General features: G+C 32.1%; 2 protein-coding genes across 3 annotated transcripts; both read right to left on the bottom strand.

Moving 5' to 3' along the window:
* Window positions 1-879: 879 nt before the first annotated feature.
* On the bottom strand, window positions 880-3,006 carry LOC110612207 (protein ALP1-like). Its single transcript, XM_021752918.2, has one exon. The coding sequence runs from the start codon at window positions 2,833-2,835 to the stop codon at window positions 1,351-1,353; it is 1,485 nt and encodes a 494-aa protein (XP_021608610.1). The 5' UTR covers window positions 2,836-3,006; the 3' UTR covers window positions 880-1,350.
* Window positions 3,007-7,117: 4,111 nt separating this feature from the next.
* Window positions 7,118-14,145, bottom strand: LOC110611800 (peptidyl-prolyl cis-trans isomerase CYP57). Of its 2 annotated transcripts, none has more exons than XM_021752285.2 (10): window positions 13,721-14,145; window positions 12,617-12,795; window positions 12,355-12,456; window positions 11,879-11,985; window positions 11,622-11,763; window positions 10,817-11,060; window positions 9,975-10,014; window positions 8,977-9,172; window positions 7,898-8,038; window positions 7,118-7,549 (listed from the first exon to the last, which is right to left on the bottom strand). In XM_021752285.2, the coding sequence occupies exons 1-10, from the start codon at window positions 13,938-13,940 to the stop codon at window positions 7,409-7,411; spliced, it is 1,512 nt and encodes a 503-aa protein (XP_021607977.1). In that variant the 5' UTR covers window positions 13,941-14,145; the 3' UTR covers window positions 7,118-7,408. The 2 variants fall into 2 exon arrangements, with proteins under 2 accessions (XP_021607977.1, XP_021607978.1); XM_021752286.2 differs by having other exon boundaries at window positions 10,817-11,030.
* Between the last annotated feature and the right edge of the window lie 2,737 nt (window positions 14,146-16,882).

Here is a 16,882-nt window from a genome sequence, read left to right as displayed (position 1 = left end):
ATGACTTTCCTGTAGTAGACTATATCAGCTACTAATAAACAATACAAAACTTTTCTCTTCCACTGAATCCATCATCATCTTTTGCACTTCTCAAAATTAAAATATAACAGAATAAGTCTTCCTATTGCTATGGTTATATGGCCTATGGCATATATTAATACCATCTACAACTTAGAATCTCTCTTTATATAGTAATAACACAAAGAACCCTCTGAATCTCTTAAACTGAATATACATAACATATTCCAATATAATGGGCAAGACAACTGAGAACAATTGATGATGACCTGTCTAGTGTCTACTATGGCAAGACACCTGATAGATCATAGAGACATTTAAAGTTTTGAACCACCCAAGGGATGATAGGGAGTTAAGATTAACTCAGGAAGTGATATATTAAGCATCCTCTCTACTCGGACAAACAAACAGATTGATCCTTACAAAGTTTAATAAGCAGTACAAACTCCACAGTAATCCATGATTTAAATCGGTAAACGAAAAATAATAAATATATGGGCAGAAAATCAGAATGAAGCTGTTAGATTAAGCTAGCTACACCTAATTCCCCAATACAGGTTGCATAATCTTGTAAATGAAAGAGGATGTTAAAAATCCGGAACTTGTTGCAATGAACTCAGAGAGACAAAATTATACACATCAAGGACTTCAAAGTGAATCAACTGGCCACTCCATAATACAAAAGAGTATAGAAAATATCAATATCCAGAATAAGAACCAGCATCTTAGTTTGCAGCAATCACAATAAATGAGAGATGAGAATGACTTGAATTTTACCGGAGTCATTTATGCAACTTCATTCAGTGACAAACAGTTGAAGAACAGAAGCATCTTTGCAAGCGTGTAAATTGAAAGATTTCAGGTAGAATGAAGAATATAATTGCTTAGAAATTAACTATAACAAGATACAATTGCACATTGTAACTTCCATGGAGGCTAGTCTAATATCACCAAACCAATTACACTTCCACAAATCTTTACTAATAACTAAGACAGAGATTACAAGAAAACAGAAAAAGTGAGAACAAACTTTCATGAGATTTGACATCTGCACTAACAATAAGGTCATGTTAAAAGAATAATACAATATCAACTTCATCCATCTTTTATTTTGAATCTGAGTAAGGATTCTTGATGTTACCGTGATCTGTATGTATGTTTCAAACCTATGAAGTCTACTATCAGCTATTTGTTTCAGGGGCACGCATTGTTTACACAGCCCTTTCAACAAAGTATGATAAATGACAAGGGTGTTATTCTACAATAAATAGTATAGCAAACAACAGGCAAAAGAATTCCAATATCAAGGGAAAATGAGTGAAACTTGCTGAATTATAGAAAACCAGTGCCAGCATGACAGTGATGCAAAAGATTATGAGCAATAGCATCCCTAGCTTTCATTGAGTTTATTGATCTCAAGGCAACCTCAGGCAACATCTCATCATCAACAAGCTCAACCATCAGCTTCGGATCCAGTTCGTCATTACGCATTTCACAGATATTATGCAACACACAGCACGCCCCAAGAACCACCGGCAAGTCTTGCAGTTTCACTTCTGTTCTTTTCTGCAAACAACTCCACCTCCCTTTCAATTTCGTAAATGCATTCTTAGCAACCTTTTGAATCTCCCCAATCTTCTCATTAAAAGCATGCTGAGTCCATGTCAAATGCTGCTGTGTGTAAGGGACCAAAACCCAATCCATTAAAGGGTACCCTGAAGACCCAACAATCCAAACATCCTTCAGAAGACCTCCATTAGCCCTTTGATACAAAGCAGACTTCTCTAACACTTGATCATCAGGCATAGAGCCAGGCCAACCAATACATACATCAGTAAAGATCCCTTGTGGATCAACAACACCTTGAACAGTTATGGAGTATGATGTTTTTTGATTCCTCTCAGTATGCCTCTTGTTAAAATAAGCTGCTACACTAATCTTTGGAGCTATAATAGGAATATGAGTAGTATACATAGATCCAACAACATTAGGTATCCCAGAAATTGATTCGAAGTCATTTTTTATCTTCTTCAAGCTATCATCATCAGGCCATTGCAAATACTTTGGCATTAAAACATTTCTAATAGCTGAACAAACTTCAAGAACTAATTTATGGCAAGTAGAAATACCTAAACCAAACCTTTTAGACACAAGTCTAAGTGGTTCACCAGTGGCTAATCTCCATATACAGACAGCAACTCTTTGCTTTACAGGAATGGCGTTTCTCAAAGTTGTGTCCTCTTTGGCAATAAATGAATGTAACTCATCGCATATCATATCAAAAGTTGCCTTGCTCATTCTAAAAGCTTGCTTGAATTCCTCATCAGGATAATCTGGCCGATTGCATTCATCCCACCATTCTTTATCCCTGTTTTTTACCCATAATCGTCTTTGTTGACCTCCACTCGCTTGCTTTGCATCGCCAGTTCCCTTATTAGCAAGCCCATTAGCGGCGGCCGAAATAGCAGCAGCACCAGCTATTGCCCGTGATTTCTTGCGCTTCATTCGGTCCGTTTCTTCAATTTCTGTATAATAATCTTGAACATTGGAATAATATTCCACCATTGTTCTACTCTTTTTCTTATAATTTGCTTCGAGTAATTGCTTCTCTTCACATGAGGCTCGGTTTTGGTCTTCTTCATCGCACTTTTCTTGCTCGTCCAGCAACATCAATGATGTGATTATACCCTTCAACTGTTTCTTCTTCTGGTTGCTAAAGGTATTATTGCTGTCTTCTTCAAATGAATTGGTGTCCCCATCATCGCTTTCTTTCATATTTTTCCTCTGCCTTTTCCTGCTGTTGTTGGATTCATTCATTTGTTTGAGTGAAGAGGGAAGCAGAGGAAGAGAAAAAGGACCAAAATTTTTGTGGATTGGGCAGAAAAGAAAGAGACTTTCATATAATAGGAGGAAGAGAGAGAGGGAAGGACCAAAGAAATAGCAAAGTCTTCTCAAGTTGGCTTTTCAAAGAATGTGTGAGCCAAGTGTGAACACAAACACATATCCATTTGACAATTATGGTTTATCAACTCATTTTGGCAAAGTCTTGTAATTTTTATTATAAAGCGGCAATCTTTCTATCGTTTTCATTAATTCCAGCTCTAACCCATTACACATTTGATTAAAAACACACTATATGACAACTGGGTTTGATTCAAATTTGAATAATATAATTCAAAATTTACTCTTTTGAATATTGGGTATTGATAATTCTAATGACTGACCTAATTTTGTCTGACAAATAGTTAATTTTGTCTGACAAATAGTTAATATTTTTGAGATATGATGAGAGATGACATCTCATTTTAGATCTTGCAAAAATTATTATTGCAAATAAACCAGTGAGGATGATTATTGAGAAGTAAACTTTTTGAGAGTTGTTTGTCTACTAGTGTTAGAATAAATGATTTTAAAATATTTTTTAAGTGAAATTAAAGATCTGATAATGATAAATAAATTAAGTAAATATTCGTCGAGAATATTTAATTTTTTAATGAAATAATTATATAAATAAAATTTAATTTTAGTTTCATAAGTAAAAAATATATAATTATACTTAAACAAAAGATGAATTCTTTTTAATATGCCGAAGGTTGTAACTTAGGAGGGATTGTAACGCTTAGGGTTTTGTACTTTGCCTTGCCTGGAATTGGAATGAACAGTGTTGCTTGTCAGAATTTTTCAAATTGTAGCTGCTGAATTGTAGACCATTTAGGCCATAATTCTCTTACAGTTGATGGGCGTGACCCTTATGTTGAAAGAAGATTTGATTAGACTATGGACTTATTTAGTTCAAATGATCGGTTCTGATTGCTGATTTAATGGCTATTTTTGAAGGAGTTAGATTCGCACACCAATGGAACTTTCGTCAGTTGATAGTGGAGAGTTATAATCTGAACGCAATCAACATGTTCTTGAATACCTAGGAGGTTTTATTGTAAAAAGATAGCAGCAATAAGATCGTTGGAACGCTATGCTAATTTTCAATTTAGTGCCGAAAATGGCTATATAAAATAGCACCAAAATTTAATAGAATTTTAGTGCTGTACTACAGTATGACGATAAATATAGCATAACATTATAGCAACACTATTTTATTTTTTTTATTTTTATTTTTATTTTTTTTAAAATTTATATATAATTCAAAATTTATATATATTTTCTCTAATTTTTTTATTTTCATAATTTATTATATTTTTAATTTATTTTATATTTTTATAATTATTAAAATTTAATTTAAATTAATATATTTTTAATTATAAAAAGTATTTATGATAAATTAATTTATTTATAATATATTATACAAAAAAGTTAGAGTGACACATATATTATAATTGAACAATATATATTAATTTAAACTACAATTATCAACAGTACATTAAATATTTAATATTCTGGAATGTCAAATACGAATCCAATAATATTCTTTTTGGTGTTAAAAATAATAAAGAAAGTTAGAAAATAATATTGTGCTATTTTAATATTTTACATCAAAATAGTGTAAAAAATGATGCCTAATGGAGATGGCCTAAAAGATCGAGAGACAAATAGATGTGCAAACAACTTAGTTTCTACCACAAGCACTCTTATATTAGATCTCCAAATCTTAGATTTTTCATCTAATAGTGTGAAAGAGTAGCTCTAACATGATAAGAGTGAAATCAGTGCAGACTCCATTCTGTAATCTACCTTAATGCTCCCTTTATTTACTAAAAAAGACTTAAAACTTTTAGTAATTTAATAAAAAATAGTAATTAAGTAAATAAATAAAATTTTAACTCTTTTTAAAAAATTTAAAATTTTTAATTAAGTTACTTTAACAAAAAAAATTTTGTATTTTATAATTTTTAAGTTTATTTTATAACTTAAACTTAGTGATATAATTATTTAAGGTTTATGATTTCATTTGTTTAATAGATTTACAAATTTACTCATGATTGTTTAATTAAATTTATTTAATTTTAAATTTATTATTAACTTAAAATTTCTATAATGAATTGCTTGTGAGCTGTTTGGAATTTAGTTTAATAAAAACTCAGTTTATCTTAACTTATTTTCCTAAACGAGTAAATGAGCCATACTCGAATTAGTCTGAGCTTAAAAAATTTTAAAAAATTAAATTAAATTCTTCAAAATTTATTTTCACTTGACTTAATCTTTTTATAATATTAATTATTTTTAAAGAGTATTCGATCGATTCGATTTAAAATCGGATTAAAATAAATTAATTAAAAATTAAAATTTTAGTTTTTATCAAAATCAATTTAAATTGATTTTAAATATAAATCAATTTAAATTAAACTATTTAGATTTAGTTCGATTTACGTGAGTTTAGTTAGTTGAGATTTTAAATAAAATTTCATTTTTTATACTTTATGTTAGCGTTTTAAAATTTAATTGAATTATTTTAATTTTAATTATAATCTAATTTTTCTATATTATTAAAAATAATATATTATTATTTTTTAATTGATTCGATTTTATTAATTTATTTTAATTAAAAATTCTGATACCAAATCAACTTTGAATAATTTATAATTTTTATTTATTTTAATTTTTCACACATTAAAAAGATAATTTTTTATTAACTTTTTAATTATATCAATTTTAAAAATATTAAATTTTATTAAATATTAAAAAATTAAAATAAAATAAAATTATAATAATCAATTTATATATATTATTATAATTTAAAAAATCAACAATAATTTTAGACAACTAACAATATTTATTACTGAGCAAATCGATCCAGACACTACTTTCCTAGGGGAATCCAGTGATTAGATTCTATTACATAATAGATTTTTTACTTTTTTTTTTTTATAAAAAGAAGAAAAAAAATTGTATATTATTATGTAAATGGGTACTTTGGCTATAATCTCAAGTGTAATAATGGTGAGTAGATGAAAAGATTAAATTTTGTGGGGCCATGGGGAGCACTCAACGAGTATGCTAAGAAATTCAATATTATCCACTGCTTTTGACCATGCCAATTCCCATAACCCTAATTAATCTTAAAGAACTAACTCTACATACAGTATATTCAAGATTTTCCTTTTTTTTAGTTAAAATAATGAAAAAAAATAAAATATCGAAAATCTTTTAATTGATTAAAAATAAAAAAATTATAAAAATTTTAATAAGTATAGTAAATTTGCTAATTAGTTTTTTTTATTAAATAATACGCAGTATGAATATATATTTTGTCGATATTTAATATTGAAAGAAGTGCAAGAGAGAAGAGGTGGTGGTGATAATCAGGGAGCAATCGCAATCGGATTCAGAAGAGCTTGATTTTTCAACAATTCAAAAGCTTAGCTTCCAACAAACTACAAAGACGTTGCAGTCTTATAAACAAAGTCAAATAGATAGGTGAAAAAGCAGAGACGCTCCGCAGTGTGAACTGAAAGCGAGAAATTCCCGAAAACACGCCGCAAAAGCCAAAAGCAAGAGACCAGAAAAAAGGGAAAATTAAACCCTCAACTCCTAAAAATTGCGGAGATGGTCAACAACCATAACGTGCTTGCTTTATGCCCCAAACAAGCCTTTTTAAGACTAACCTATTAAGACTTTAGATCCCTGTTCCTATAGTCAGATAAATAATGAAAATTTACTCCATAATATATACAAATTTATTAATTTATTTATTTATTTTAAAAATATTTATAAAATTATAAAAAATCTATTAATTAATTATTCTATTAATTTTAATAAATAAATATTTTTCTATTTATTACTTATAATATAAAACAATTTATTAATTAATATCTACAATTTATAAAAATGTCTATTACATGATCTCTCCATTTTAAAAATATACAATATTTAAATATTAAAATTAATAAAACAATTAATTAATAAATTTTTTAAAATCTAAATATATTTTAATATATCTTTAAAAAAATAACTAATAAATTTCCATAGTAATTTTTTCAATAAATAATTATGCCACTTCTCATCAAATACCAGTTCCAACATGATTTTTATCATTATTATTATATTTTATTTTTTGAAATTTCAGAGCTAAATGGGTTGGGTTGGCTAGCACCCAAGTATCACTCCAATCACTTTGACAAGCTACATCTGTTCAAGCACCTAATTTGACTCGTAAAACCCTCTATGATCATGGCATATTTAGCAGAGGTATCTACAATGAATTGTACTTCTACAGGAGATAAATTAGACAGGAGGCGAGAATCAGTGTAATAGTACAAATGAAATGAACCTAGGAGCCTATTGGTCAACTACAGCTTCCCAGTTTCTTGGAAGTTTGGCTGGCAAGATGGGGATTTTTTTTCCACACTTTGATCACTCAAACCACATAGCAAACACTAGGCGGCCCACCTAAACCAACTCATCAATTTCATGGTCGTCATTTGCAGGGATGACACTAAGTGAGAGATTTGCCAGCCCATTCTCGTTCTCGTCTTTTTTGCTTGGCTTGCATTCGGTTGAATTTCTCTTTTCCTTTCTCCAAAAGGGGATCATGCACAACATAATCATTTGGGTCGTCTTTGCGAGACATACGATCCTGTTACAAGTTAAAAAGTGCACAACTTCATAATATGGCCTATCCCCTTGTCGTGCATAGAAAATATTTTTGAAAAAAAAGAGTTGTGCAATTTCAAATTCATGCTGTGATGATCATAATCTATCTACTGCTCAGATTCAAAACTGTATTGAACCCAAGACTCTGCGAGGAGAACTTGTACCACTTTGAACATCATATTTTTCTGAAGTAGCTTCACAGGTTAAAATATGTAAAAATAAAAAAAAATCATTGTTTCAAGGAAAAAAACGTACATGTGGTCTCCAAAAATCCTTCTAAGAAATGAACAAAATATATACTGGAGAATGGAGATGGTAATGCGAAGCTTACCTTGCCAGGTTCAGGTTCAAAGTTTAGGCGGACACTACTCCAGTCAGACAAATCCTCTTTATAGGCACCTCCGGACTCGGTGTTTGCGGCAACTTCCTTTGCAGAAATTGCCTTCTTAAACTTCTCAAGTTTTGCTAAAACCTAGTAGTAATGGAACCAGAATCAACCAAAAGATATATGTAAACACATCCCAATTTAATACTAAAGGTCATTATATACAAATATAAAGAAGATTCAGAGACAATGGAAGCACATAAAGTTTTCCCACTACGCACCCACTTTAATTTCATCTTGTTTTGGTTAATAATCAATACATATTTATTTGTTAGCTGAGTTGGTAAGAACTAAAGAAGAAGAAAAAAGGGTGACAATTTTACAAATTATAGACAGCATAGATGATTGTCCTTATATTTCAACTTCTATTTTTCTCCACTCTCAGCAACCAATTGAAGAATTCAACATGAAATTTAGAGGAAGTACACATGCACTATTGGAAGAAGACTCAAATTTTAGGAATTGTATTGTTTCTACTATTTAGAAATTCTATTATTACTATTTAGGAATATTTTTAGAGTTCTATTAGATTTAGTATTTTGTTATTTAGGGATTTTGTGTTGATTTGAGATTCCTAGCTAATGTTTGGTTATTTAAAAATACCAAGTCTTAGTAGTGGTATGACTAATACTATAATATAAATATTTATAACTTCTAAGTATTTTATTAGAGTTTTCAGGATATCTTGGTATCAGAGCTTGTTCTACATCACACCCCTTTTCGTACAGAAAGTATTTGACAGATAAGTGTCAAAACCGTAATTTGTAAGTTCCTGAATATTTTCATCCTACTTCCCACTTTGCAGACAAAGCTTGGTGTAGTTGTGTTCCCAGATTGAGCAAAAATGATGGATAATCCCACCCCAGCCTATGCCTCTGCATAATTTGTTAGCCTCATTTCCCTATCAGCTAAGATCAGATAGTCTAACAAGATTGATCACTAGGAACACAGCCTACAGCAAAATACAATAAAATAAATAAATAAATAGTAAAGAAAGTTAAGATTACCACAAACACATAATATACCTCATCCTCACGTCCTTGAATTCTGCGCTTCTTCTGCTTTTGCAACAGTCTTCCTTGTTCAGCTTCACTGAATAACTGTAAATCTACATCTGCCTTGGCAATGCGCTCTGCCCTGGCTTCAGATCCTATTCCCTTTTTCTTCAGCGACAGCTTCTCCACCCTTGGCTGGTCATCGTCAATGCTTTCAGCAGTATACCTGGCAAGAATGAAACAGGCATTAAAGCACAGAATGCTTATATAATTAAGTTAAGTTGCACAGGATTCAACTTAGGACTCGTACTGAAAAACCAAGTAATACTCTAAATGATATAATAGGAAACATGCGCTCAACAAGACAAGACCAGGAAATAGTGCTCATGATTCCACAATAAAGTAACAAACTATATTAGGGATAAAAGTAATTCTGCAGCATAAAAGAACATGAAGCATTGCTTTAACAACCAAGGAAAAGCATTATTAAAATTTTTTGAGAAAAGGAATGTGCTTTGTTCAAGAAAATAGTAACTTGCAAGTAATACCCTTCCCTCAATCAAATGCAAAAAAAGGGTGAATGATCCCCTTGATTGCAATTTTGCAAATCCTTCACTTCTTTACAAGAGAAACTTTTGGCTCATTTTTGTGTGTTCCACCTAATCTGTTGCTGTGCCAATTTGTTTACATCACTTTCTGTTCAAACACAGTAGAACTAAGAGTTTGCTGCAATGAGAGAATGCCTACATAATGGTGACACTTTCGGTTTTCATATGATTTAATTGACATGCAAAGAAATGGAGGAGTCAGCCATGGAATTTACAGTTACATTCTGATTATGCTTCCTTTTTTCTGTTCTAAACTTAAAAGTGATCTGTGCTGAGCTATTAAACTTCAAAGCGTCTTTTTTCATCTTCATGAAATTGCAAGGTGCCATTTCATCTTAATGCATAAATGCGCCTGCAAAATGACGTTTTAACTCCCCCTTCTCTTTTTCCTCAAAAGAAATGCTATTCTTAATTTCTTACCTTGGGACAGAAATTTGACGACCTGTTGGGCTAGTGCTTCCTGCACATAAAATATACAATGAACAGACGTGCATTAATAACAAAGGCAATCTTTGATAAAAAAGTAGTAATCTAAAATGGAAGGGTATATACAGTAGAGGATATGAGATAAATGCCAAAATGGCCAAACAATTCTTTTAAGTCTAACATAACCATTATATCCAAACCCCAACTATTTAAAACTGATGATGAGAACATATTAGGACATGGCTCAAAGTTGAATAGAGAAAGTCCAAAAATAATAAGAAAAACTAAACCACTCTCATAAGTTAGCAACAAAATTACAAAAAGGATATTGGTTCTGAACTATGTTGGAATATCTAGTAAAGAATTTCAAGAGTTACAATCTCATCTCAGACAGCAGCTTTTGCCCAGAAAACTGAAATAACATCAACATATGAGGAACTTTTTATGTGCAAACCAAGTGTGCGTGTTAGATGGTTTTTATCCAATTTACTCATTATTCATTCACAAATTTCTAAAACTTGGCAAGGCAGGGTACCTGTCAGCTCAACATCAGTGTGCATGTGTCACATCCATTAGAGTTTCACAAGGAGAAATGACTTTTGAAACAAACTCATCAATAGATCAGGACTAACTTATTCACTTAGAAGATCTTCCCTGCCTCATTTTACAAATCATTGTTGCTGTTTTTGACGAAAAGGGAAATTCAAAGCCTTTAGAGAGGGAGCAGATCTAACTCAAGTTTTATGCTCTCAGCAGAAGATACGATGAAATTAGAAGAAAATAGAAGCTCCATGCTGATTAGTCAGGTTAGAAATTTCATTAAATTGAAAAGATACCATCTTTCTTTTGCTTAGATGAGAGATCTCCCAGGTCCATTCTTCTTCTGAGTATTTGTTGGCGCATTCGTGCATCAAAGTTGGCCTCATCATCATCATCATCACTATTAGAAAGTTCAGCATCTGAATCTTTCTTTGATGCGTCCTTCTTAGAGCTTAATGCCCCTCTCACAGATAACTGCAGATCCCTGGTTGCTTTGGCTTCAGCTGAGTTCTGCATTGAAGAAAGGCTCAAGGACATGTCCTATAGATCATAAAATACATATAAATGAAAAAAATGACAACTTTGCCATTTGCATAGCTGACTTGCCAACCAATCTCTGAGGATAATATCAAATATAAGTGTATGATGACTGAGTACATTGCATTTACGAATCAAAAGAGAGGGGGGCCTAGTAACCATGGTTGGGAAAGGGGCCTAGTAACCTGTTATAGGTAGGCACAAACAAAATCAGTATGTGAATCCACCTTAATTACAGCAGAACTGCTTAGGATTATGGTGTTATACATTAAAAAAAATACTTAAGCATAAGGTGGTCTCATGTTTGTTTCATTATTCAAGGAAATTATGCCTATTGCAACCAATCTTAAAAAATCATAATACATGCAGATATTAATCATGACCTTCAGTCTCAAGTATTAGGAGTTTTTGTTCCCTATAATTTTGGGCATATATTAGTCTCTATGACTAAAATTATGCAAAGGTAACATATTAAATTGAACATTATCAATTTTACACTTGGATCACATCCTAGTATGACCATAAAAGTTTTTAATTTAAAAACTAAGAGAACAGAATCATCACCAATTCTTCACTTGGATGTTGTTCCCTTAGGAGACGAGGATCATCCAATACATCATGACTACTCTTAATCTTTTGTTTCACAGCTGCTAATTCCTTCTCCTCTTCTTCAGCTTCCTCTCCAAATGAAAGTAAGTTCAACTTTCTGCATTATGTAGATATAGTGTACCTTAAACAATAAAACCGGTGGAAATGAATGTTTTTCTATTCCAAAAATAACTCATTGCATCAGCTCACAGAGGAAGGGAGGAGGAACTTACTTCACAGGTTTCTTCTTTAAATCTTTATTTTCAGTATCTGTTGCAGATTGGATTAGGGGCTTAGGGGGTCCCCTAGGAACAATATCTTCAAAAGGGTTCCATAATACCTAGAAGACAGATTTGAAGAATAAATCTAGGCAGTAAACTCCTTCAAAACTTCTACACGAAAATTATATTATTAGGACTAAGAAACAGCATATACATTGATACCTAAAATCTGAAAATGAAAGATAGAAGACAAACTAAATAACAGAGGAATGAAAATCTAAGGCGAACAAGCATCATATGTCGACATATCATGGACAATGTTGTTTATAAGTCTATGTAGTTCAAAAAAAAAATCAACAAACCACATGCAAGCATTTGTAGAATCATTGAGCTCAAATGCCAAAGCATCAAAGTTACACCAGCTTTACATATAGCTATGCATCTGCATCTGAGAAAGATGTCACCTCCAAACACAGAGAAAAGCGTACCTCAATTGATTTGATTCTTGGGGCTGGATCCAATGGCCAATCATCTTTGTCAGTTTCAACCTCACCAATGGTTAAAAGATTATATATTGAATCTCCAGTCACCTGGAAAAAGAAAAGGAAGAAAGAAAGAAAAAGGTTCCATTACACTCTAGATGAATGAGAAAAAAGTACAAAATCAAAATCAAGTCTGTTCCCAAAAATGGTATTCATTTAATCAAAACAAATCAATGAGAAAAAATTTCAAAATCAAAATGACCATTACCTTTCCAAAAATGGTACTCTTTCGATCAAGCCAATCACACTTATCCAAGGAAATAAAGAATTGGCTCCCATTAGAATGTGGGGTACCAGCATTTGCGCATGCAACAATTCCCCTGTGGTTGAATCTTAGACGTGAATGGAACTCATCAGGAAAAACACTTCCATATATGCTTTCACCACCTGCACATATTAATAAGCCCCGATATGCATTAAACATTACTAGAAATTGTTACACCTGTAGCAATTTGCTTCCAGATCATACATCTGGATTATGGATTAACAGCAATTTGGAAAACCAATATTAGCATTCCAATACAAACAATTTAATTCAACCAATTGAAAAATCCTAGTCATATAAAGTTTAATAATTATGTTACTATAATCTTTATAATTTTCAGATTTGAATATTATTTTATAGCACTAAAGTATTTAAACAGCATTTTTAATTGAAATTCATTTAATATATTTGTAATATAGTTTTTATGATTATTTTAATGCCTTATCGATTTTGCATATGCAATCCCAAAAAGTATTTTACATTCTAAATAAGCATATATTGCCCCTCTCAAGTAACCCACCACCACCTTTCCAGACACGGGATTTTGAGTTTACTTTCATCCAGATAATATTGGGATAACAGCAGGGCTGGAACATTAAACAGGTTAATGCCAGAGAAATGGAAGTGACAAGGTGGTTTTGTATAATTGCTGAAGATTAGTAAAATTTCAATATTCATGGGCAAAAAACTCACTGGATTCAATTTAAAATTCCATAAATTGCGAATTACTAAGTGAATTTCACCTCTCGAGGAGTAATCGCACTTCAAGAGGAGCAAATGAGCCAGTACCAAATCCAATAACCATCACTTAAACATCAATTGCAATAAAGAAACGATCGAAATAGATAATTAAAACTTGTAATCAGACCTAAACACAATCAGAAGAGAAACATACAGCTAGCAGAAGCACGATAGAAGAATAAAAATATTAACAGAACCCCAACTTAGGAAACCGTAAAATAGCCAAGCAACAGATATTAATGTTCAACGGAAACTCCAAAATGATAACTAAAGAAGCAAAAATTACGAAAAAGAAGTGGGAAGTACCGGTGCCACTGCCGGTTGGATCACCGCCCTGTATGAGGAAGCCCTTGATAATACGGTGAAAGATGGTATTGTCGTAATAGCCTTCCAGGCACAGTTGGACGAAGTTCCTGACGGCCTTTGGGGCCTCTTTAGGCCAGAGTTCGATGTCCAGTGGCCCGTACGTGGTGTAAAGAATCAACTTGCCCTTTGTCGGCGGCTCGAGCACGTAAACGGACGACATTATCTACCACCACCAGATACACAGAAGCACCCAGGACTTCGCAAGTTCTGTATGTCCTCTCGCAGCGACCCGTTTGGTTCAAACGAAGTGAGAGAAAGGAAGAAAAGAGAGTGAGAGGGAAAGGAAACAGAGGGACGGGAAGAGGGGAAGAGGGAAAGAAAGAGGGGAGAAAAGGAAGACGGTGATCGAGAGTGCGCGAGGAAAATAAGAGACATTTTGATTAAAAAATGTTAATTTATAAAATTAGTTGAAAATTTATTTTGGTTGGATTAGGTTTGTGGAAATTGCTAATTTACTGTTATAGTTTTGTCTCTCAATTAATTTAATTTGTTCAAATTTAAGAAAAAAAAATAAAAATTGTCAAAAAAAAAGAAGAAAATAATATGCTTTTGTAATAGGACGGAATTAAATAGGCTTTTTAAAATTTTTAAAATAAGTTAAACGGGACGACAAGAGAATTAGTAAATGATTAAATTGATTTTGACCCTATAGGAAATATCAGTTTTTTTCCAATGATATTTGAACCAACTGATTATTTGATTGATTGAATTTAAAATCGAATCGAGTAAATTAAATAAATTAAATTAAAATTTTAATATTTTTAAAATTTAAATTAAATTGATTTTTGATAAAAATTATCTATATTAAATTAGTCTAATTCAATTTAATTTGATCAGTTAAATTTTTAATAAATTTTTTATTTTTTTATTTTACTTTTAGTATTTTAAAATTTAATTAAAATATTTTAATTTTAATTATTATATAATTTCTTTATATTATTAAAAATAATAGACTATTATCACTAATTTATTATATTTAATTTTTTTACTAAAATCAAAATAATCAAAATTTATTAAAATAAAAATTAAATTAAATTTAAAAAAATAAAAAAATCGAATCAAATTTTTGAATTAATTTAATTTGATAGATTTTTTGAATACTGCTCCCCTAACAATAATATTAAAAAATAAGATCTAATGTTTCTCATTTTTATCATAGAGGCACGATTAAATATGAGGTGGATTCTACAATTTTATATAACGTGATAATTATTGGACTTCGGATACCCTAATCATAGCTAAGTCTGTGTAGGAATATTATATTGCAGCCTTATCAAAGCTCATTATGCGGGTTCATTCACTAACACGCGGCTCTAATTTCGTGCAAGTAAGCCGGACAAAGCAGGACTCGGGTCTATCGGAGGAAAATCCAGCTCAATTGGGTTGATTGGTCAATAGAGCAACAGATTAGAGATCGTGTCCACACGGCACTGGAGGAAATTAAATGACCATTTAAACGATGGGAAAGGACACAGTAAATCCATACGTATGGCCCTACGTGATAATGATAGGGTGTACAGATGTAAGACGACAGTTATGTATCACTAGAGAACAAAAGGGAAAAGGATAAAAAAAGGAAGGCATGAGCTAACTAGATTAAGTTCACAAATACATACCTTGAGCCTACCCTCTATTGGATTTCAAAACATCAATTGGCGCCGTCTGTGGGAATCGAATGTGATCTTTTTGTCACCGGAGTTCTCATCCTCACCATACCCACTCAGATTCGTATGGCCAATTACGACAAAAACCACACCGAAAATACCCCAAACGATTTGAGCTCTGCTTAGGAAGGACCACAATTCTCATTTTTCAGCCCTACCATCCCACTAAATCAACCACCTACATTATTTAACCCTTTGCCAAACTTAGCAGGAACCATATCTCAAATCACTCTATCTGACCATGAGCTACAAAATATGACTCTCTAACTCTAAAACATTACTCATACCACCAGTAACCGAAGGGTTCAACGTTAATGAGCCCCAACCCACACTAAACCACCAAGCCCCTCAGCAAAGGAGTAGGAGGATAGGTGATGGAGACGGAGAAGCTAGCAGAAGGAATGAGTCTGCGGCCAAAGTGAGAGGCTGAGCAGTAAGGGAGTTTATTGAGAACGACGAGGCTGAAAAATTTTCTTCTAAGCCAGCAGAAAGGCTACTGCCTAGAGAAAATACCATGGAGAAAAGAGGTAGATGTAGATCAAAAGCTGAAGAGGCTGAAGGAGCAACTACTAGCAGAGCTGGGGGCACGAGACAACAACATCCCCCTGCTACCAACCTTATCCCTATTTGTGAGATGGGTATAGGGAGAAACCATCTTAAAAAATTCATGATGTCGACAATTGTCACGTATGATGGCACGGGGAATTCTCGGGAGCATGTCTTGAACTATAAGACATTCATGGAACTGCAGACCCACTCGGATGCTTTGATGTGTAAAGTTTTTTCCACCACCCTTACTGGACCAGCCTGAGCATGGTTCAACAGCTTAGAGACGGGAAACATTAAAAACTTTATGGACCTAGTCAGCGTATTTATCAGCAGGTTCATTGCCGGAATCCCAGTTAAAAGGAAAATGAGCTACCTAGAAATAGTTCCACAGAGGAGGAACGAATCTCTGTGATAATACGTGGCTAAGTTCAACTTAGAGGCTCTACAAATTTCTGAGCTCGACGAAACCAAAGTAGTAGAGCCAAGCAGAAGGCTCTACAAATTCCTTATATTTTAACACTTTTTATTTTTCAAATTTTATTCATTAAAATATTTCAATACTTATAATTTTAAAATTTTTAGAAAATAGCACTCCAAGACTTAGTCTGGTGGAAAGTGCATCCTGTAGCCTTGAAAGGTCTAAAGTTCGACTCCCCCAACCTCCTATTTCAAAAAAAAAAAAATTTTAGAAAATATTCATTTTAAAATGTTACCCAGTAATCTTTAAGTATATTGTAAATTTTGATAAAAAGTATTTTAGAAAAAAAATTATACTTTTAAAAAAAAATTGATCATTCACTAGTGTTGAACTAATATCTATAATTGAGGAAAGAACTGTAATTTTAGACAGATTAAATATATAATGATTTAACGATTTAGTTTTAAAAAT

Source organism: Manihot esculenta, chromosome 3 (genome assembly GCF_001659605.2).
Source record: "Manihot esculenta cultivar AM560-2 chromosome 3, M.esculenta_v8, whole genome shotgun sequence".
NCBI classification, from domain to species: Eukaryota; Viridiplantae; Streptophyta; class Magnoliopsida; order Malpighiales; family Euphorbiaceae; genus Manihot; species Manihot esculenta.
Note: the sequence above shows the minus strand (reverse complement) of the source record. Positions and strands in the feature narration are given on the sequence as shown.